Genomic DNA, 23638 nt, shown 5'->3' with positions numbered 1-23638 from the left:
TTTCATGGCACCAGTGCATTAGAGCAAGATTATTGGATTCTATGTTGTGTGGACAGTATGAGCTCAGCTTCTTCTTGCATTAAAAAAAGGATTGAAACTAGAAACGGGGCATCTGCACTTGTGTAGATAGCTGCATTACTTTCACTCACTTACTTAATATAATGAACTCCAAGTTTGCTGGACCTTGAGGGAAGATGAATTTACATGAGAGTGACCTTATTTAAAATCAAGTGGCTTGATTTTAATTTCTGTGTTTCTAAAGTATAGCCAAGCAAGTCAGTTTTGATGTACTGATGAGGTCAAAAAAGGCTGAAGCATTCATACCTACAACTACTGGGTTTGTCTTTATTGGCCTGAATGTACCCATAAAGGCTTGAAAAGTTAAAACTTATGGGCATTCAGAAGCTATGTAGCTGAAACAGTGTATGTCCTTAAGGAGTCATTTGCGTAAATCCCATGATGCTGTAGAGGAGGCTTAAGCTTTTGCATAGTGAAGACTCTACCTTGGCCCGGTCTTTCATGCAGCTTTTATTTAATAGTTTGGCTGAGTGGCCTGTTTATTGTTTGGATGGTTTATTTAAAAATAGTCACTTTTCTTGCTCAGCAACATCTCAAAAGTACTGCTGCATTCTGCACATATTTATTTCATTATGAAATTCTCTCTGTCTCTCTCAGTGGTGATATTCCAGCATATATTACTGATGTACCATTTCAAACCCATGTGCATTTAAAGATGGGCCAGTAAAAATTACATGCAGTTTATCATGTTTATTTTGCTGTCCATTTTACTGCTTCAGATTTGAAGGAATTTGATTCATGATTATTTCTCAAATGCTTTTTATTCAATGGATAAAATATTGTAAAACAATCACCAAAAGCTTTTTTTTTGTAGACATCCTGTATGTTGGGGAAGACCACCCCAACAGTCCTCCCCAAATTATATGTACTATCTCCATGGTCACACAACAGTGGAGTAAGGACAACACTTGTTCACTAAAAGTGGCTATCATCAATAAAGCCATCATGCTTTTGTCAGAAAAATAGCATTCAGCATAAGCACATTTTCAGGAATAAGCAATGTACTATAGAACTTAATGTAAAACTTCAGGGAATGCAGTTGCAGTTGCTCTTACTGGTATTAATGAATGTTGCTCACCTGTTCACAGCCAGTCTTATTTCAAAGTTGTTTTTGTTTTTATTTTACTGTTCTTTGTAGGAGTTGCTTACACAGAATAAAGATGTTAAGGAAAAATCTCAAAATCTTGTTAAGATGTCATCAGAAATACAACTTGGACCTAAGAATAAGAAATTACTTCAGCAACAAGCCAGTTCTATCAAAGAAGAGGTTGCTGAGATGGGACAGAAACTTGCAGAAAAGTAAGTCAGTTACACTTTGTCACCTCGCAGACTGTACCTGATACATTCCTTTATAATCTGTCTTTATTTAACAGACTTCTGTAAAATAAATTATTTTTTTTTATCATTTAATCTAAACTCTCTAATATTTCTGTGTAGCATAAAAGAAATGGAATTGGTGAAAAGCAAATGGGAACAGTTTGGAAGTAATCTTGAGTCCTTGTCATCATGGATCACTGAAAAAGACAAAGAGTTAGATGCTATGGACCGCTCTCCATCTCCTTTGGAAATGCAGATTAGTCACTTGCAGGTGAGTTTTTTTTCTCTTTCTGAAAAACTTGTCTGTATATTATTCTTTTTTATTTATTTGTTATAGTTTTTGCAGTCAAAGGATAGTAATGTACACTGGAGATGTCATTATATTTACAGAGTTCCTCAGGCCACAGTTCAGCAGGCTAATTAATGAGCCACTTCAAATAATATTAACAAAAGTAATACCCTGCTTTTCATAAGGGAAGCAGAAAGCCTTTGATCACATTTTATTATTTACAAAATAGGGAAATATAAAATAAATTAAAAACTGCTTAAAAAGATGAGGAAAGAGCAATAGATTTAAATGGGTAAAATAGAAGGAAAGAATACAGGGGTAGGAAAGAGGAAGGTCAAATGGTCTACTAATAAAGACTTTGAAGTAAATATTTACATAGATGAATTGAGAGTTAAATGCATACTGTAACAATGTGCCATCGTAGCAGAATACTAAAAGTAACATGCAGACGAAGAAACAACCTTTGTTTCTTATCCCGTAACTCTGATGTCATTCAATTTTTAGACAGACAATCATTCTCTGCTAAGGTAAATTAGAACCTCTAATAATGAAAAGGTGTAAAGAACTAAATAAAGCAGTAGTTGAATTCATCATCATCATCATCATCATCTTCTTTCAGCTGTTCTCATTAGGGGTCATCACAGCAGATCACCTGTTTCCATTTCTTCCTGTCCTCTGCATCTTGCTCTGTCACACCAACCACCTGCATGTCCTCTCTCACCACATCCATAAACCTTATCTTAGGCCTTCCTCTTTTCCTGTTACCTGGTAGCTTCATCCTTAGCATCTTTTTCCCAATATACTCAGCATCCCTCCTCAGCACATGTCCAAACCAATGTAATTGTGCCTCTCTGGCTTTGTCTCCAAACATTCCAACCTGGGCTGACCCTCTAATATACTTATTCCTAATCCTGTCCACCCTCGTCACACCCAGTGCAAATCTTAACATCTTTAATTCTGCCACATCCAGCTCAAACTCCTGCCTTTTTGCCATTGCCACTGTCTCCAACCCATATAACATAGCTGGTCTCACTACCCTCTTGTAGACCTTCCCTTTCACTCTTACAGGTACTCGTCTGTCACAAATCACTCCTGACACTCTTCTCCACCCACTCCATCCTGCCTGTACTCTCTTCTTCACCTCTCTTCCACACTCACCGTTACTCTGAACTATTGACCCCAAGTATTTAAACTCATCCACCTTCACCACCTCTACTCCTTGCATCCTCACCATTTCTCTATCCTCCCTCTCATTCACACACATATATTCTGCCTTAGTCCTGCTGACCTTCATTCCTCTTCTCTCTAGAGCATATCTCCATCTCTCCAGGGTCTCCTCCACCTGTTCCCTACTCTCACTACAGATCACAATGTCATCTACAAACATCATAGTCCATGGGGACTCCTGTCTGATCTCGTCTGTCAACCTGTCCATCACCACTGCAAATAAGAAAGGGCTCAGAGCTGATCCTTGATGTAACCCCACCTCCACCTTAAACGCATCCGTCACTCCCACCGCAGACCTCACCGCTGTCACACTACCCTTGTACATATCCTGTACCACTCTAACATACTTTTCTGACACTCCTGACTTCCTCATACGATACCACAACTCCTCTCTAGGCACCCTGTCATATGCTTTCTCTAAGTCTACAAAAACACAATGCAACTCCTTCTGACATTCTCTGTACTTCTCCATCAACACTCTCAGAGCAAAGATTGCATCTGTAGTGCTCTTTCCTGGCATAAAACCATACTGCTGATCACTAATCATCACGTCCCTTCTTAACCTTGCTTCCACTACTCTTTCCCATAACTTCATGCTGTGACTGATAATTTTATTCCTCTGTAGTTACTACAGCTCTGCACATCACCCTTATTCTTAAAAATTGGTACCAAAACACTTTTTCTCCATTCCTCAGGCATCCTCTCACTTTCCAAGATTTCATTAAACAATCTGGTTAAAAACTCTACTGCCATTTCACCTAAACACCTCCATGCTTCCACAGGTATGTCATCTGAGCCAACAGCCTTTCCATTCTTCATTCTCTTCATAGCTATCCTTATTTCCTCCTTGCTAATCCATTGTACTTCATGATTCACTATCCCTACATCATCCAACCTTCTCTCCCTCTCATTCTCTTCATTCATCAACCCCTCAAAGTACTCTTTCCATCTCCTCAACACACTCTCCTCGCTTGTATGTTTCCCTCATTATCCTTTATCACCTTTACCTGCTGCACATCTTTCCTAGCTCGGTTCCTCTGTCTAGCCAATCTGTACAGGTCCTTTTCTCCCTCCTTAGTGTCCAACCTTTCATACAACTCTTCATATGCCTTATCCTTAGCCTTCGCCACCTCTCTCTTTGCCATGCACCTCATCTCCTTATACTCCTGTCTTCATGAGAGTTTCAACCTTCCATTTAAAAAGACTCACGTTTGACATAGATATAGAAATCCCATTCTCCCTTTTCCAGGCTACATCGCCAGCTAATAGCAATAACATTTTATGGAGTTAGGAGTGGTCTATCCAGCATTTTCACTTGAAGAAATTTTATATAGGTAGGGGGTGATGCAGTCTTTTTGGGTTCTGTTTGTAGGTTTGTCTAGACTGTTGTGTTTGTGCCAATAAGCTTTTCTTAGAGGGTAATGCAGTTGTTTCAGCAGGGATTAAAGTGCTAAAAAACAGTGTCCACTATATACCCCACCTCTCTGTGTCTGAATTAAATAATCTAAGTTGGGTACATTAATTCCCTGATGGGTAGCTTACCTGACATTCAGGGGCAGATACTGTTGTTCTTATAAGTAGGAAATTTTATTCAAATGTAAGATGACTTAGTTTTGATATAGTTAAAGGTAAATAGTCTTACATGGTGACAATACAGCTCCTTCGTAAGAAGGCTTAGGAATTTAAGACTTGTGAATAATAATAATGTATGCTGTACTTTATAGTTATAACCAGGGAAGTAAGGGAAATGCAATTCTTAAGTGAAGGATTTGTATCTGTTAAACTGGAAATAAATATCAACACCAGGGAATAACTACTGAATTTTTTCTTGCCTTGTATTCTCTAAACTAAAGCTTCCATAGATGCCCCAATTCCAACTGAGCATCTGAAAAAAAATGTAATGCTTTTGTATGAAGAAATCTTCTACATAGGGGTGGCATCAGTGTTAGAGAAGGTATAACTATCACAAAGATGAGTAAACCTATATTTGGAAATAATGTCTGCCTCATTTTGATCTTCTGTATCCGAGGCATCACTTGGTCCCACAGAAATCTAAGAAATAATATATTTAATTTTTAGAAAGTGCTTTATCTAGATATGCCATTTTTTGAGGGATAAAAATCATACTGAGCAGAGCTGACATCCTAACATTAGTCAGTTCTTTGCTTTACAGATATTATTATATTTTACAAGAATTAACTTTTGATTTATTTGTCTATTTGAATGCAGTTGGCAGCTCAAATTTCTTTTGATCTCTGGGACACCTGCATATTTCTCTTGATTAATTCTATGTAATGTGAATTTTGAAAAGTGAGTTAGAATTTATCACATTTCTCTTAGACATCATACCTGGTGCAATACTAGGAAGATGAGGTCATCAGCATACAGAGACAGCTCATGCGGGCTAATGGAGTCCACCCTACCAGCTTGGCAATAGTCATGAAAATAGCATTAGAGAGGCTGGGCTACTGGATCAGTCACCAGTCCAAGATAGTATGGGTAACACTGGCCTTTTGCAATGTTTCTGAGAGGTTAGATCAGAATGGCCTTTGTGCTTATTACAGAAATCCTGTAGAGAGGAGATAAATATGTTAAGTTGTGCAAACATGTACACCCTTAGTTAATAAACCCTGTATGACTTCATCACTCTATCAAAGGCTTTTTCTGAAGCCAGGGTAATAGTAACAATTGATTTGTCTGCCTTAGCCCTTTTTATAAGAATGTATTTATTTATTATTTATTTTACATTTGGTTGCCAGGAAAGTCTGATTGGACACAAGTCCTTTTTCAGGAGAGGCCCGGGGAGAAAAGCTCCTCATTTATGATACTTTACAATGCACAATAAAAACAGACATACATAATATTGACTGATACGTATGACTAATACACAAATGCTAATACAAATGCTGACACATACCATATACAATTCAGGAAAAAGTATCATGATACAGATAATTGAGAAAGTTAAGAGCAGTGCATCCTTGTCAAGTGTTATAGAGAGAGAGAGATGTAGAACAATACATATTTTACAGGTGTTAGAGAGAGAGAGAGAGATAGACCAGTTCCTATATAACATGAGTCAGACATGAGTCAGAGAGCCAGCTAGAGGCATGACATGTATATTGTATGTTTACACAAGGGGGACTAGTGTTACCTGTACTAGTAAATGATAAGAGAGAATGTGAAGAAAGATTACAACCCATTTACAGAATGGTACGATTACAGGTGAGTTGTAGAAGAGAGGAATGGATATTAGACTAACAAAGACTGGCACAGTTACAGAGCCATGCATCTGCTAGGTATGCTTTTAGCATTTTTTTTTAAATTGTGCTAAGGAGGATGAAATTGATATGTTGAAGGGCAAAGTATTCCATATTTTAGCTATGGAATTTGTGAAGAGTGATGCCCAGCTATATTACTGGCTTTTGTTACTGCAAGGAGGAGTTTATTACTGGGGCATAGAACCCTATTACTGGTGTAGGGATGTAATAGATTTTATAGTGATGGGGGTTTTCTCAGGGTGGTACAGAATCTCATGGGCTTGTATAAGTTGTTGGTAAAGGAGGAGCCGAGGAAGTTCTAGCTAGTTAAGCTGTTTAAGGGCTATGCAGTGATGTGACCTGTACGGAGAATCAGTGGTAAACCTGGCAATTTTGTTGTAGCAGGAATCCACTTTTGCTATGTCTGACTTTCTGAGATTGATGAGGAGTGGAGAAACATAGATAAGTGTTGAGATAAGTTGTGTTCATGCAATTGTGGCCTTAGTGATTTTTGTGAGAAATTGTTTATTTCTGTATAAAACGCCACATTTTTTGTGAGTCTTCTTTATGGTAAGGGAGCTGTGGATATCAAATTTCATATTACAGTCAAGTTCCACCCCCAGTAGTTTGGTATGAGTGACAGGAGAGATAATATTATTATTATTGGATATGATATTAAATGGGAGAGTAGATTATGTATGTCTTGTAGGCTGGAAGAGTAGAAGTTTAGTTTTATTAGGGTTCAGCATTAATTTTGAATTAGTAAGCCATGTTTCAACAGAAAAGGGAAATTAATGCAATGAAAAGAAGGAAAAAGATGCATTTTATAGCATGCTGCTTTTTCCTATGAAACACAAGTCTGGCATTACTGGAAAGGAAGGGCTCTAACTGCTCTCTCTCTGCTACTGTAAGAGTAGGTAACTCCAGTTCTGCAGCATACAGATCTGAAAACTAATGATGGTCTATTACAAACTGTTTCGAATTTGGGGGTGGAGGGAGGTAGCTTCTGTAAATACTTTGCACTTAAGAGTAATAATATGATTATTTGCAAGTGGTTCAGTCATATGACTACAACCTCATTGAGTATGCCCCGTCTCTTCGATTTCTTGATAGACATCCTTTCAGGACTTCTTAAACTACAGTAGATAAGATAGCCAGGTGTCTATATACCCTTTAGGAGACACACATTTAACGGTTACTGCTACACTTTGCAATAATTTTATAGTGCTCATTTACCAAATAGAGCACAATTGTACATGATAACTCTGGTGTAAATTTTGCGTCTGTCCATCTGGTCATCAACACTAGCCTTAAAGGTAGACAAAATAATACTTTGACCTGTATTGGTAACCTTTTCCATAAGGCTGGGAATACATTGAGGCTATCCCGGCAGTGAGTCATGTTTATGTGCTGATATAGATTTAGGCCCTAATAGTCCACATATGTTTAGTTAGGAACCTATCCCTCCCATAAGTCGTGTTTATTTGCTGGCCTACATTTACTTCTGTAGTAACGTAAAGTACAGTTGGTGCACACAGGTGTCAAACAGCCATACTTGTTCCTGTGAATCCAGTGCATTCACTATACATTGACAGATCCACCTCCATCTGAAAATCCAAGGAGCAGTCTTACAGTAAAAGAGTAAGCCTCCTCTGCCTGGCTCTGTTTCTCTCTCGTTGTGGTTAGATGATCCAGAAGAACAAGGACATGGCCTTTTGTTTAATAATGCCTCAGGTGAACTTGCCAGAAGCACTTGTGCTTTCAGTACAGAATAGGAGGATCTATTGCTAATAGCAGTCTTTCTTCTTACATGAAAATCAAATACAGGGTACCTTCAGAAATCCATTTTTTCATGTTCTTTATCACTGAACCCTTTTAAAAAAGGAATCCTATCATTCCCAGCTATGGCAAGTAGATGAAAATACATGGTTTCTCAAGTCTTCATGGAATGGTCTTAAAGATGGTGGGCTGAATGGCACAGAAAAAAGGAAACCCAGACTAAAATACAGATAATGTAGAGCTCATTCAGTATCCTGGGTACCAGAGAAAACAACAGGGGTTGGAGATCCAAACCTTCACCAAGCCTATGGACTTCTGTATGGTGAGCCCTCCCATCAAAGGGACATATCAGGGTATTGCCACCAATAGACAAAGAGTTTAGGAGGGCACCACAGTAGTGAAAAGACTGGAAACTGTAGCCAGTAGTGATGCATAAACAGTCATTGAAAAATACAAAGTATGTCATATTAGAACATTGCATATTGAGGAAAACTGTTTTGAAAAAAAACTCCAAGCAATAGCTTCCAGGTAAGTCATCCTAAACAAAAGCAAAGCTGATGGCTGCATTTTTTGAAGCATTTTCCATGTGAATCCCAGCCTGCCAGTCTGGATGTTATACAGTTGAAGAACTATCATTAGTAAGTGCAGAAACACTACTAACTTGCTCAGTTTAAAAGATTATTGTGTATACAATCTGACTGCAACTTCCAAAAGCTGTGAGCTGCATGAGTTCTTGTTAAATCAACAGGTACAGTCCCTTTACCTTAAAGCTGGCAGCATGGAAGCAAGAGAAAGGCTTTCAAATACAGAAGACAAGGACATGATCATTCTTTTTTTTTTTTTGTTACAACTCTGGTTAACCAAAGCAGGTGGCCCCACTGGCATGCAAAAAAAATCATTAGCAGATGAATCCTGTTAGCAGTAGGTTGGTTATTTTTTGGATCTATTAAGCAAGGAGAGGTTATTAGATGATCCATTGCACATGGGAGTAAATTAAGGCTTATTTGAACTGACAAGGAGAGCGAGAGGATGATAGCATTAGGTCATTAAGGAAGGGACTGCTGTGAGAACATAGGTAAAGAAGCAGTTGCAGAACAAGTAAGTTACAAATGGGAAGGGATTCCTCCCCAGACAGTGTGCTAGGATTAAGTACCAGTGTTCTTGTAGGTCATTGTGTGTATTGTACCTAATCAGCCACTGTAGCTAGAGAGCATGTATGTAAATATATATATATATATATATATATATATATATATATATATATTTAAGTTACTGAGCACGTGCAAGATCAGTGCCATTTTGTATAATCAGTCAGAGTGAATGCAGGCATGAACACAGTTGCACATGCGAGTGTGTTTGAAGTAATGAGTCAGTCAGTTTTAATATATGTTGCACTTACCGCTCATGATGTGTTTATATACAATAAACAACTTGAACCCATCATGGTGCCTCAGTGTCTCATCTGAATACAAGAGACCTGCGTCAGTTCTGAAGGCTGATTAGCTGTGGTTCCTTTTGTATACCGGAAGTGAATTGTTTAGTCTTATGTTCAGTAGGACATTACTGTTCTGAGGTATAGTCTGTTAGGGACATGTGTTCATCCCAGCCTGGGAGACAAGCAGCTGCATTTTTCAACTATGCCAATATTTAAGTATATCCTGACAAAATATTTGGGAATTGGTGATGGCTGGGAACATTTCAAGAGGCTTATGACCCTGTTCTATACCCATTATTTCCTAGAGACAAACGTATACTAGAACCATCAGTTCTGCTGGTCACACCCTAACATAGCTCTACTGCAAGGTTTGATGTTTGACCTAGATCCTGTCTGATCAGACCTCTTTAATAATTCAGTCTGGTTAACTTGAAACTGCCTCCTCCTTCTTCATGACATTCTAACACCATGATACTTAAGTGCTTGGAGACAAACTTTTATCATCACTGGAGTTGTATATTGAAATAAGATTGTTGAGATGGATCAACAGCACATTAGCAATTCTCCAAATAGAAGTTCTGAAAGGATGCATATGTGTTTTGAAAGCATTCAACAGGCAGCTTATTATGAAAAGGGAATCCAGGCAGCTTATTATGAAAAAAGCAGGATGAAATGGAATATATTCAAAGCTAAAAAAAGTTGTCAAAACACAGATAGAGAGACATGTGAACCTAAAACTATCTGTGTAGAAATCCACATAATGTTATAACAGTTTAACAGTGTAAAAAACAAAACTCTAACAATAAGGATTACGGTTACATGCTTTTGTTTTAATACATGCAAAACTTCATCAGAACCCTGGTGAATGGGGAACAAATGAGGTAGTTAGCTGAGAGGGGAAAATGGTGGTCGACAGAAAGTAAAGTAAAAAAAAAAAAGCTTTAAAATCTGAGAAAATTATTTTCAACTCAGCAAATAAAGTAGCTTTTTACCTTACTTACTTACTCGGTTAAAGTCAAGTTCTTACATTTACACAGCTAAATCAAGTCTCTGCATACCACAGAGTCTGTAATGATAAGTTGCAGCAAAACAAAAGTACTGTATTTAATTTGTTTTTCAAGCATTGTTACCTCAAATAAGACAAGGAAACCCACAAAAGTAATGCTGCAGAGTGAAACAGCAAACAGCCCTGTTAATGCAATAGATGAATTAAAGCAGAGTGGAGCAGGAACTTAGTCTTCAGGAACTGAGGGGAATGCACCTGTAGAAGAATTCTGAAGTGAGTACACGTGGAGTTGAAAGGGATAATTAGCGGTTTGTGCATTAATAGGCTGTCCAAAAGTGTTCACTTTTTTCAGAACCACACATCTTGGAATCTTCCAGAATCTGAAACAAAATTATCCACTCCCACAAACAAGTTTCAATAAAAGATATGTAGGTAAAACACTTGCATGGTTTGTATGAGTTAGAGTTGGATAGTGAAGAAGAATATCTTTATGAAAACGTACTAGGCTATAATTTCACGAAAGGGGAAAAACAACTAATGTTAGAAGCCTTAGAAGGTTGACATGGTCACTGACAGTGGAGAATACGTATCAGGAAGTTTCATTGCTATGTTTATCCCACCCTCAAAACTATCAGAAACATACATACACACATATGGAGATGCAAAGATGATACCGTTAAGAGCTCTGATGTTACTTTTGGCCATATGTGAAACTCAGTGGCTTATCTGAGGCATAACAGGGGGTCTTGTGAATCATATGGGGGAACGTATTCAGGGTCAGAGATATGGTCTTACTCAGAATAAAAATTTCCATTGTGGGGGCCAGAAAATAAATAAACATATTACATTTTCTTATTACAGCTGGTTAAATATGTAACTTATAACCAGAAATACCTGAGCCCTTCTACTTACTTGCAAGAAGTTCAGTGAACTCCCGCTTTCAAAAATAGTTGCAGGATGATCTGCATTTTGTGTTGGTCATGGGAATGGGATACTACAGGATGAAGTGTCAATTAATCACTTGAAAAAAAAAGTTAGAACTATTCCTTTAAGCTTGACGTGGCTTCTCACAGACAGAAAAAATTATGTTTGTGGTGTGTAATTATGCACCAGAACTGTTTTCCCTGGGGGTTCAGGAGGGGCTACCGTTACACAGCCAAGGATCTCATGTGACTTGCCCTTGTTCCCTAACTGTTGACAGACATTATATATTATTGAACTATGTGTGGGCTTATTTTGTTGCTTTGGAACATGGCAAAATGGGATTAGTAGTTTGTTTTTGAAGTTTAGATTTTCATGAGAGTGGATTTTAAGACAGTAGTTGGGCACAGGGGCATGAGAAATTGTCTGTATTTATATCATGACCATCATAATACAAAATAAATAAAAATATGTAACAATCAGTCAAATTAAGCAAATGTAAGTTTGGATTCACAATTCATCTTAGATTATGGTAGTGTTAGAGCGCAACTGGTCTACCAGCCATTCGCTTTTTTTTGTAATATTTTTGAGGACTTGTATTTTTATATGGTTAGATTGTGTAGATGTGTCATTTTATGAAATCTACTTTGGTGGAAGTATTAAAACAACATATTTAAAAACCAACAGCCTTTTAACTTTTCTGCTTCCTGGAATCCCTTTCCAGAGGGCATTAGATATTAACAGAAAGTAAGTAAATAAAACTAGTACAGCATTTAACTTCTCTGTTATATGTGTCAGTGTTACAAAGATAATGGGTGACTTATTTAAATGAATGATCTTTGTTTAAGGAATTTTATTAACAAGTGAATATAGTAACATAATCCCAATAAAGCAGCACACAGTACTTTTAAATTATACATAATTTTCAAGTCATTCATACATTGAGCATATTCCACTGCCAGCTTGACTGTGTAGTAAGACTAATTTTATAAAAATCATATCCATTATCCTCTTGACCTCTGAATGAATATTCAAAAAAATTCTTTGCCTTGATGCCTCAACCAGGATGTCCGTTTATTATCATGCCTCTACCTTGCTTGCTTGCTCTATTAATCCCTTACTCTTCATTACAAATCCCCTTATTTCTTCTTTGTTGAACATTTGAGGATGTTCCTTCCAGTATCTACCTCCTAGTGACTGATTTCTTAGCTGTTTTTAATAGCAACTGCAATAGTTTCTATTGGCTTTACACTAATTTGTCCTAATCATCTTATCTCAAAAGAAACAAAGTTAATATAAGCATTAAGGAATGCTAGCAAAATGCTGTTCATAACCTGCTCTAGATGATCATTGAATCCTGCCAGTATTGGGTAGCTGCAGAAAACAATCTGCCAGGTTCCCCATTCTTCCTGTAAACATCTGCAGCACTCTACTTCATCTAGGGAGCGCTCTATTAATCCTAGCCAGTACGTTCAAATACTTTTGTAAACATTTCCACATAAAACAATTTGAACCACTTATATTTTATGGAATATATAGTTTGCCAACATACATTTGTGCATGTGCCTTCAGTTATTTCCTCGCCCTGTAAATTAGCTTTGTCCCTCTTATTTCTGCTACTACCTCAGCTTTTAATTTATATTGACCTTTACAGAACCTACTAACTAATCATTTTAAATTCATAAGTTCATAGGTAAGTTCTAGGTGATCAGTCTGCAGACCATTTCAAGCCTAGCAAAACCCTATTCAAAACTGTAAACCTACCCTCAAGCCTTATGGATAGCAAGAAAAGATAGACTCAGAACTATATATTTTCATGGCTTACTTGTGCTAAAAAGAGGCCACCTTTGGTTGCATTTTTTTGAAGAAAATTTAACATCCCTGTCTGTCTCTTTCTTTTGTCATGGTTATACTGCCAGCACATTTAATATTCCATCTTTGAATAAAATTGAATTTCCCTTGGTCTATTCCCAGTCTAACCAAACGTCTGGTATTTTCCCAGTGAATAATCTGGCTATATTTGATCCTCGAGTACTACAACTCCTCCCCCCACCCCCAACTTCACTCTATCCCTTCATGGGAAAAAATTCATCTCTCAAATTTTTTTCTTAGTAACCCATAATTTGTAAATATAGAATTATGTGACCTACCTTTTTATTTTAGGAGGAATGAGTTTTATGGGAACGAAGGAACTGAACAATTTATGTAATGTTAGATCGAATGAGTATTAAAAAGTTAATGTGTATTGCACACAAAAAAATGTTATTATGTTTTCCTCTTGTACATTAATTTATGTGTACCTGTGTCACTGTTTTAGTTGTGATTTAATAGAGATATTTATTAAAAAATAAGAAAATTCTGGTTGCCTCCTCCAAACTTTTTTCATGAAACAGCAAGAAAGTTTTCCATACTGCTTCATAAAACAGGGCCTGAATTAGGTATAACAATTTCAGTTATACAACTGCCATATACAAAACTGGATTCAACACCACAAGCCACTTATCTCGTTCCTAAAAATTTCTTTATTCAATGCTACTGTAATTTTTTTTAGTAAATGTCAGCGTACATCTGTGTGCCTAAAATATATATATCTATATCTGTATCTATATCTATATCTATATATATATATATATATATATATATATATATATATATATATATATATATATATATATATACACACACACACACACACACACACACACACACACACACACACACACACACACATATAGCAGATACACATATATATAAAAGTATTGATGACAATGTACAAAAACATCCATTGGAATTCATTTCCACCTTTTTGTATCTGCCTTAATATTCTTCAAGTACTCAGAATTGCTCCTAGCAATTAGTATAGTTCCCAAATCATACCTGTGTATATTGAGATACCCACAAATAAGGTTATTCTGCCTTCATTTGAGTTGAGGGTAGATAGTTTATTGAGATTTCTCCAGTTTTATCATTAGCTATTCTACACCACCAAAACTGATTAAACTCATGCAATTCCTTGAGTAATTGTCCCCATATCCCACTTGCTTTCTACTAAATACAACAGTGTATCATCTTCACAGAGTAAAATGTTCAGCTCTACCCCATTTATTATATAACCCCTTAGGGTCACATGGAACACTGTAGCTGCCAACAGTCCTAAACAAGGAGCAGAATTAAATAGAGCTGGCAAACTTGTTATGTCCCCCTTTTTAAACTAAAAAATAATCTTCTGTTTGCCTTAGCTCTAGCTTGGAACCATCATTTACAGTGAAAAGCATTGGACCAACTTGTACTCCACATTTTAGAAGCACCAACTTGGCCATTGTATTCTGTTAAATGTACCCAAGTAACAACTTATTACTTTGGTCACAAGCATCCTTTATTATTATGGATGTCAAAATATTATTGAGTATATGCCACTCACCTGTTGACCTACATTGATCCAGGTTCAATATACATGGAATATGTTTTGCAACTCTATGGGCAAACACAGGCATAAATTACAATTGAAAACTGAGATGGGTCTGTCAGATAGGCCTTTCTCTCCTCTGTTTTAAGTGTTATTGCCTCCTCTCTTCACATGCCTGGCATGCTCCCCACTTGAGATCATGTTAAACAACTTTTCCATTGCTCATATGCATTAGTCACACAGGACCTTCCAATAGTCCACTGATAATCCATCTTTTCTTGGCAAATTCTTTCATTCAGGGAGTGCTGTTGAGGCAGCTTCTTGTCCCAATAATGTTGGGATATTTAATTGGACTAAACGCTGCTTCATTCTAGGGCAGGCTTCTTTTTCTCTCTCTAATCTGAAGGATTAGCTGAGCATAGTTTATCTAAAACATCTTTATTTATCTTTCTTATAACCAGTCAACACACATGTTAGGGGTTCACATCCATCCTGAACCATGCTTCGCAATGCTTGCTGCCTCAGTTTTAATGCTTATTTTCTTTAACCATTGAAATTCAGAAAATACAAATCCGTAATACCTTCTTTTAAAAACTCATATTATTTGTTTAATATCTCTTCTGTTTCTGTTTAAGGGATGCAATCTTATCCTGATCATCTTGTGTCCGTTGCAGTAATCCCCTTTGCATAGCCTTTAATTTATCCTTTTTTTCTATTTAAAATCATTCCCTTTTTCCCACAATTTCCTAACATGCAGTTTAATTTTATTTTATTCATCATATCTACCTTTAATTTATTTTACTCCATAGGTCTTATTCCTCCCTCTTCAAGCACATTGTTTTTTAAGTTTGAATGTTTCTTTGCACCATCTTCAAGGCTTATTTTGCTTTAAATAATAGCTAGGGAAAACAGTGCTGTATATTGTCTGGCACCATTGTAAAAGCTCACCCAGACTCTGCCCAACTTGCTGTGAGGAAAAGGTTAGTTTGTTTTTGTTTTCCTGTATTTTGTGTTGCTTTATTGCCTTCTTCTATTTTGTAACTTGTGATTAATTTTCTTTACACTGTGTTTTACTTGTATTCTGTTTTTAGACTCCAACTCATAGACAGGAACAGGAACGGCAGTATGAGAGCATCCAGCAAACATTAACTACGAACAATGTCACAGTCCATAGATCTCAATAACTCAGAATGAAAATAGGTATCACTTCTTTATTCGAACAGAAAGAAGTGATACCTATTTTCATTTTGAGTTATTGAGATCTATGGACTGTGACATTGTTCGTAGTTAACGTTTGCTGGATGCTCTCATACTGCCGTTCCTGTTCCTGTCTATGAGTTGGAGTCTATATACTTATTATTATTATTTTATTGCAAGAACGTATCTCCCGTTGTGGTTATTCTTTTTATCATTGTTGTGGTTCATGTATTCTGTTTTTAATTGCGTATTTAAATAGAGTTCCCACCTCTTGTGATGCAGAAAATGGGAATGAAGCCTAACCCCTTACATTACCCGTAAATTCTCCCAGGTACAGCCCGCATCCACGACCGTTTCATGATGTAAATACATACATCATTAGGGCGAAATGTCCCATTTAGTGCATTTTTACACACCTAATCTATATACATTACTCTTTTTTGTTGCTGTTGTAGAATATCACGGACTCCAACGCATCTCTTTAGTGATGCTTTTCGTTAAAAAAAAAGTCAGAGTTTGCTTTTTAGCAAACTAGGGCATTCTGTCCACTCTTCTAAACAGTATATCAGAGTTTGTATAGTGTTTTCTGGACAACGGGAGAATCATTCTGATTTCCAGGCAGTCCAGAAAAGTATTGGGTAGGCAGCAAGCCTATATTTAAACCAGGAAAGAGACCACAGCTGTGTCTCCTGTGAGCACACAGAAATTGTCTTTCTAGTTGCCTGCCCCTTATGTTAATTTGACCACATATCTCCTTCCCTCTTCTCTTTCAATGGGTATTGGAGTAAGCACAAAATTATCATTTTGTGAAAGTACTCACCTTCATCTATTTAAATTTATTGTCCATCCCACTGTAACCAGAATACAAAGTGCCCACCCCTTCCAATTTGTCTTGCTCTTTTAAAATTAGTGGCTCTCCACTTAGACAGCTAAAGCTTACGTTACTCCCTCTTTCATATCTAACTGCTTAGTGCACACTGCAGCTCTTACAATATTAAACCATTTTCCATCTTACCTTTAAAATCTGCAACATCTACTCCAAGACCATCAATTACTGGAGAACCCACGTTTTGCCTCTCAGTAGTCATCTTGGGATTACTTCTTTTTCTCCTGGTGAAAGAAAGAGCATAGGAACATTATTTCTTGGGGACTGCTGATCACTGGAAAGCCTAATAACTGTTTCACAGGTGCCAGTTTGGAATTTGTATGTATTAGTTTCCCCCTCAAGTGTTTGGTAGTGCCTGTGCCACAGACACCTTGAGTTGACATTTTTCCTGTAAAATCACCACTGAAATTTCACCAGTAACTAATTGCACACAGGGCAACTAATTTGCAGTGACAAGCACTGTCCAAAGAGTTGAAAACTGGATACGCCTGACACTACTTTATATATTCACTCCAACTGTCTAATCAGTAAAAAAGGATCTGTTACCATGGATATGAACTTTTGCACTATCTCTGCTACCAGCTTGGTGGATATAGGTGTCCTGAGGCAATGTAGAAATTGCCTTGTGTTTACTGACACCTAGCTAATTCTCAAATGAATGATATGGTACATGAGAGATGTATTTATACAATGTCGCTGCAGGCAAAGCTCTCACACAAAAGCACTCTTAATGTCAATAAGATTGTCAGTAGAACACACGCTGCACCCATCACACAATTCAAAGCAGACACATTTACCCAGATATGGTGAGGCACTTAAATGTAGCTATCTAAATCCCAAAGACCCCTTAGACAAAATACACCTAACAAACACCATCAGCAACCATGAATGCACTCTTTCAAAACAACACCCAAATCAACACATATAGCCACATCTCATGTAGCCTCTACTTCTAAGACCATAAAGCAGTCCACCACGGTATCCAGCATTCTAGTCAATGGAGACTCCATTGTGAGACACCCGGATGTCCCTGTCAACAGACTGAGTAAGGAGAAAGTCAAGGTGAGTTGCTTATCAGGGGACAGGATCCACCACATTATGCACACACTCAGGTCATTGGACTACAAGTACCAGTATGACTCAGTCATAGTCCATGTAGGTGTAAATGACCTGAGGCATACCTCCCTAGACTATATGAAGAGAGACATTGTGGAGTTCTTGGAATATGTGTCCTACGCAGGCATGAACTTAGCACTGAGCAGCATTTTACCCTCTCCAAGGATGATGCAACAATATGAACAAAGGATGACTGACTTTAATAATTGGTTGCTTTGCCAGGAATGCTCTACACCTCTCCCCTCTAGGCTTTTGAATATTACTGAAAACATTGTCTTTCCCCATACTGCCTTTTTTATTCAATGCCAAACTGAAAGTACTTCTGACATAGCAAATCAAAGCCAAGAAAATCTAAAAGTGTTACTGCTCAGTGCTAGGAGTCAAAACAAAAAAATCCACTCCCTAGAAGCTCTCTTCACTCTAGAAAATGCTGACATCTGTGAGGTTGCTAAGACATGATTTAAAGCTACAGAAAGCACACCAACAGTGCAAGGTTATAATGCCTTCCACACATTTAGTCCAGCTACTATACAGACAAGGGCTAAAGGTTACATCAAAAATAAATATATCCCAAGGCTGGTCAAACAGGACAATGCACTTGAGCTTCCCCACTTTCAAATCATCTTAGGTAAAATCCAATACTACTTCCTTGAAAGTTATATGTCCCCCTCTATGACCTAGGAAACCCATACCATGGAATTTAACTTATTCGAAACACTAACCATCTGACCCAATACCATATTTATGGGCGACTTTAATTACCTCACTGTTAATTGGGAATCACATACAACATCAAACAGAGATTCCTGGATTTTGTAAACACAAACTCCTTGGACCAGATTGTCAGTACACCAACAAAGGGTGCGACCATACTGGATCTGGTCCTCATTAATATGGAAGAGTGCTGCACTCCCCCTAGTGTAATATTAGCTGTGGTAAGGTCAAACCACAAAATGGTCTCCTTTTGAAGTAAAAATAAAACTTGGAACCCTAGCTAATCCTAGAACATTCAGGAACTACTGTAGGACTAACTTCCCATGATAACCTGGCAAAATTTCAGGTCCCCATAAATCCTATGAACAATGCTGCCTATGCAGAACTGCTCACAGAAACCCTATGCAAGCATGTTAATAGCTGCATTGGGGCAGCTGTACTCCCCAGGAAGAAGTACAGAACTAACTAAAAAACAAGCCTCCCTGATTGAATTAAACATCAGTAGACTGTATGATAGACAGAAGAAGGTCATGGCAAAAATTAGGAGATGAAGCACCCAGTAGGATAAAACCACTCTCATCAAACTAAACAAATGACTCAGAGGACAAATGAAGTCTACCAAAGCCAAATTTGAGCTAAATGTGTTCTTCCGGGCCAAGGACAATCACAAAGCATTCTTTAGCTATGTCTGAAACCTCAAAGGCAGTATGCAGTTGTTTGCAGAATTCATTGTAAATGGAGCCATACATACTGAGCCTGAAGAATAGTCAACCTACTGGCCAACAAATTAAGCTCCAGCATTACCTCTCTCTCTCCCATCAACCTTCCATCAGGAGATACCATCAAATATAACTCCCCCTGTTATCACTAGGGAACATGTCCTTAATGCTCTCTCTAAGGACAAGAACACTGCATCAATGGACTCAGACAATGTCCCGGGGTGCCTTCTAAATTACATGGAATATGATCTATCAGGCCATCTGGAATTGCTTTTTAACTGTAGCCTCTGAACAGGCATCATGCCTCATGAATGGAGAAAGGCAACAATCATCCCTCTACACAGTTGTGGGCCATCTATAGTCTCTGGAAACTACAGACCCATAAGTCTCCCTAATCTCATATGGAAAGCCATGGAAGGAATTATCATGGACATGATCAGTAATGGCATAGGAAACCTCCAGACACTGGATCAAACTGAATTTTGTTTCATCAAGGACAGGTCATGCCTACTCAACCTGGTGAACGTCTTTGAGAAGGTCACCAAAGCAAAGGAGGAGGGCAAAATGGTTCACAATGTGTACCTAGACCTGGCCAAGGCATTTGACACATTTCCCCATTTGGGCATTGTTGACAAATGTAAGAAGTTATGTCACCCTGTGGATTGCCAGCTGGCTCTAAGACAGAACCTAGGAAGTTAGAACTGGGGAGTCCATCTCTACAAAGAGGTCAGTCACAAACGGAGTCCCTCAGGGATCAGTCCTAGGACTACTCCCTTTTGGCATTTACTTCCCTGAAGTCAAGGCCAACCTCAGTGGCCTCTGGCTTACTAAATTTGCAGATGACTGCAAATTAGGAGCTGTTATTGAATTGCCCACCAACACAAATGTTCTCCATGAAGGGGTAACACAGACAAATAACTGGTGCCAGAGCCATGGACTAAAACTAAATGGCAAGAAATGCATAACAGTATCCTCTGGGTAGTCATTCATGTCTGGTAACTATCATATTGACAACACATCCCTAAGAGTTGACCCAGTAGTCAGGGACTTGAGGCACATGTACACACAGACCATAATCTAGCCTTTGACCATCACGTGTCTACAGAAGTGAGGAAATTGTTCAAAGTTGTGCAACTTATAAACAAAGGTATGGCATCTAGGTCCAAGGAAGTCATTGTTCCACTGTATTCAGCATTCATTAGAATTATCATTGAGAACAATGTTCTCTTCGGTATGTACATAACCAGGCATAACCAGCAACTGGAATGTCCACAGATGTTTCTCACTAAAATAATACAGGGCATAAGTAACATGTCCTATGCAGACCTCCTCAAGTCCCTATTCCTGGATTCTGTCTTATACAGGCTCTTGAGGGGAAATCTGTGCCTGGCATACAAAGCACATGCAGCCTGTAAATGTTTCATCTCCCAGGCCCCTGCTTGTAAATGTTTCTCCTCCCAAGCTCTACTTAAACTTATCAAGTACCAGAACTTGTCAGAGATTCGGTATGCATGTCTAGGCTTGAAAAGGCTCCTGTGGTCATTAGCCTAGTAAACACCTATGAATCTAAATAGAGATGTATATAGATGTGTATATATATATATATATATATATATATATATATATATATAGATATATATATAGATATATATATATATATATATATATATATATATATATATATATATATATATACATACATACACACACACACACACACACACACACACACACACACACACACACACACACACACACACACACACACACACACACACACACACACAGACACACACACACACACACACACACACACACACACACACACACACACACACACACACACACACACCCATATATATATATGTGCATATACATGTGAGTGTCTGTGTGTTTGTGTAGTCAATTCCAGACATTGAGCAGCACCTGGTTGAGTTAAATGTAACTTTAGGGCCCCTGTTTGCACTTGACCTACAGCTACCAACCCCCATCACCCTGGTCTAATTTGCAATGTATTTACTTACCGTCAGAGTCTGTACAGTTCATGGCCTTTTTCTTAGTCCTCTACACTTGTTACTGCGTCCATGTTTCCCATGTACAAAACAATGCCTTCTTAAAACTCAGTCACTGCAGCTCTGATAGCCGTAGGCTCATGCTGCATATATATATATATATATATATATATATATATATATATATATATATATATGTTCATAGGTTAGTACTAGGCTATTATCCCTTGTGAGACTCAAATCCTGCACCTTGTGTTTGTAAGGCAAACACCTTAACCATTAGGCCACCCTCCTAACCCCCTATATACATATATATATATATATATATATATATATGTGACATATTTGTTATTTGGTGTCTGCTGCTCCATTGAAGTCTTGTTTTCTGTTGCTAAATTAAATCATGACTCAAGCATCTTAAACTGAAGCAGGTTCCCCCAACTTACTTAATGTGTAATGCCCACTGTTATCCTAAAGCTATTTCAACATTCAAAGAAAACCATGGAAAAAACAAGTCATTCTTTACTTAAACAGTGTAATATTTTCTACTTGTGTGCCACACTTTTTAATAATAATCTACTGTAATTTAATTACCGTATTCCTCTCCATTCAATATATTCATCAGAGTCTGCGACCTTGGATAAAGATTAACTATAAATCCCCCAGTCCTCTAATTTGCTATAATCCAGTAATCCAGTAGCATGCAGGACCGTTAAAGAGGAAAAGACAGTCAAAGAGTACTGTAGCAGAAATCAGTATTTGACTATCCCATTCTCATCTCTTGAAATTGGCCTGTTACTATCTCACTGGCTGCTGTTGCTGCTGTTTAGTATGTTTTGATGGTAGGAGGGTGTAATCCTTCTCCTTCCTGTCACTACTAAAGATTGGAAGTGGGCCATTCTGTTCCACTGCTGCATTCAGTCTTGTCCTTGTAGGTTGTCTGCCTCAGGTTTAGTCTCAGTTGTGACCCTGATGAAATCTGTTCATTCATACCTCTCAAAAACTTCCTATATGAGACAGATCAATGAAAGTTCTTGCCCCAGTAGTTAGTTGTATCTCAAAATAAGCTTGGTGGAGCATTAAGAAGTGCAACTCCTCACCTTGCAATCCACACCCCTGAAGCTGTGCCCTCTTATCTTGATACCAAGGAATAGTAGTTTTTAATTAATATTCTGCAATCTCCCACCTTGGAGATTTCCCTTGACTTTCCTTTCACAGATATGAGCTTCTCTTTCTTTCATAGCTTAATTTCCAGATACACCAGTATGTGCCTTGGTCATCTAACAGATAGTTATCATCTTCATCATCATCATCAGCCTCCCCTTTTCCTGTTTTATACATGCTGTCGGGTGTCACTTCAGTTGTCGCCATGTCTCTCAATTCAATGCCACTTTTTTACCTTCTCCTACAGTCATGTCAGAGTATCACAGGTCTTCTCTCACGCAATCTATCCATTTGCTAGATGCCCTAATTTCCTCTTGCCTTCTTTCTGCTTGTCCCAAATCTTCATCAGATTGTCTTCTGCTTTCCTGCACATGTGCCTGAATTTCCATAATCTATCCCCTTTGACCTTCCCTGCTAATGGAGCTAATTCTGTTTCAGCTGTAATGTACTCATTTCTTTATCTGTCCCACATGTGCAGCCACAACCCATCTCAAGCACATAATTTCCATCATCCCTGGCTTTCTCAACTGCCCTGCCTTTACTGCCAAGGTTTTTCTGTGCTGTACAATAACATTGGCTGAACCACTGTTTTGTACACCTTACTTTTCAGCTTCTTTGGCATTCTTCTGTTACTTACTACACCTGCAACTCCTCCAGTTCTATCTCTGACCTCCTTATTCAGATTTACCTTTTCCTCAACCACCCCTCCCAGATATTTGAAGCTGTTAGTCTCTTCCATTATTTTCCTTTCTATCTCAATTCTCAGCTTCTTCGGATTTCTCCCGTTTGCTGCCATTATGATGATCTTATCTTTTCTCAGTTTCATCCTGAGTTCCTTCAGTTTTGCATTCCATCCCCTATCCTTTGATCAAATTATTGTTCAGAGTCTGTCTGTAATGCAACATCATCTGTGTACAGCAGCTTTATTGATCTGACCCTCCGACCTGTTTGCTAATGCAGTTAATACCCTTGGGAGATACATACATTAGACTCTTCTTTCTATCCTAATAGAGATTTCAGAGATGTCAGCCCAAAGTGTTAGATGCTGTATAACAAATTAAATGCAGACCCTGGCCTCCAGTCATACTGAAACTCATATGAGCGGCAGGATT

At 38.0% G+C, this 23638-nt stretch overlaps 1 protein-coding gene across 1 annotated transcript in view; it reads left to right on the top strand.

The window, feature by feature from the left end:
• Nucleotides 1–23638, top strand: part of LOC122793396 (nesprin-1-like) — an 876647-nt gene that overhangs the window by 599875 nt on the left and 253134 nt on the right. The window contains exons 30-31 of the mRNA XM_044061803.1: nucleotides 1217–1377; nucleotides 1516–1666. Coding sequence (XP_043917738.1) covers nucleotides 1217–1377; nucleotides 1516–1666 — 312 coding nt within the window. The remainder of the gene's footprint in view (nucleotides 1–1216; nucleotides 1378–1515; nucleotides 1667–23638) is intronic.

Source organism: Protopterus annectens, chromosome 1.part0, assembly GCF_019279795.1.
Source record: "Protopterus annectens isolate FY-2018-M chromosome 1.part0, PAN1.0, whole genome shotgun sequence".
Classification (NCBI taxonomy): domain Eukaryota; kingdom Metazoa; phylum Chordata; order Ceratodontiformes; family Protopteridae; genus Protopterus; species Protopterus annectens.
This window is presented reverse-complemented; position numbering and strand designations above follow the sequence as displayed.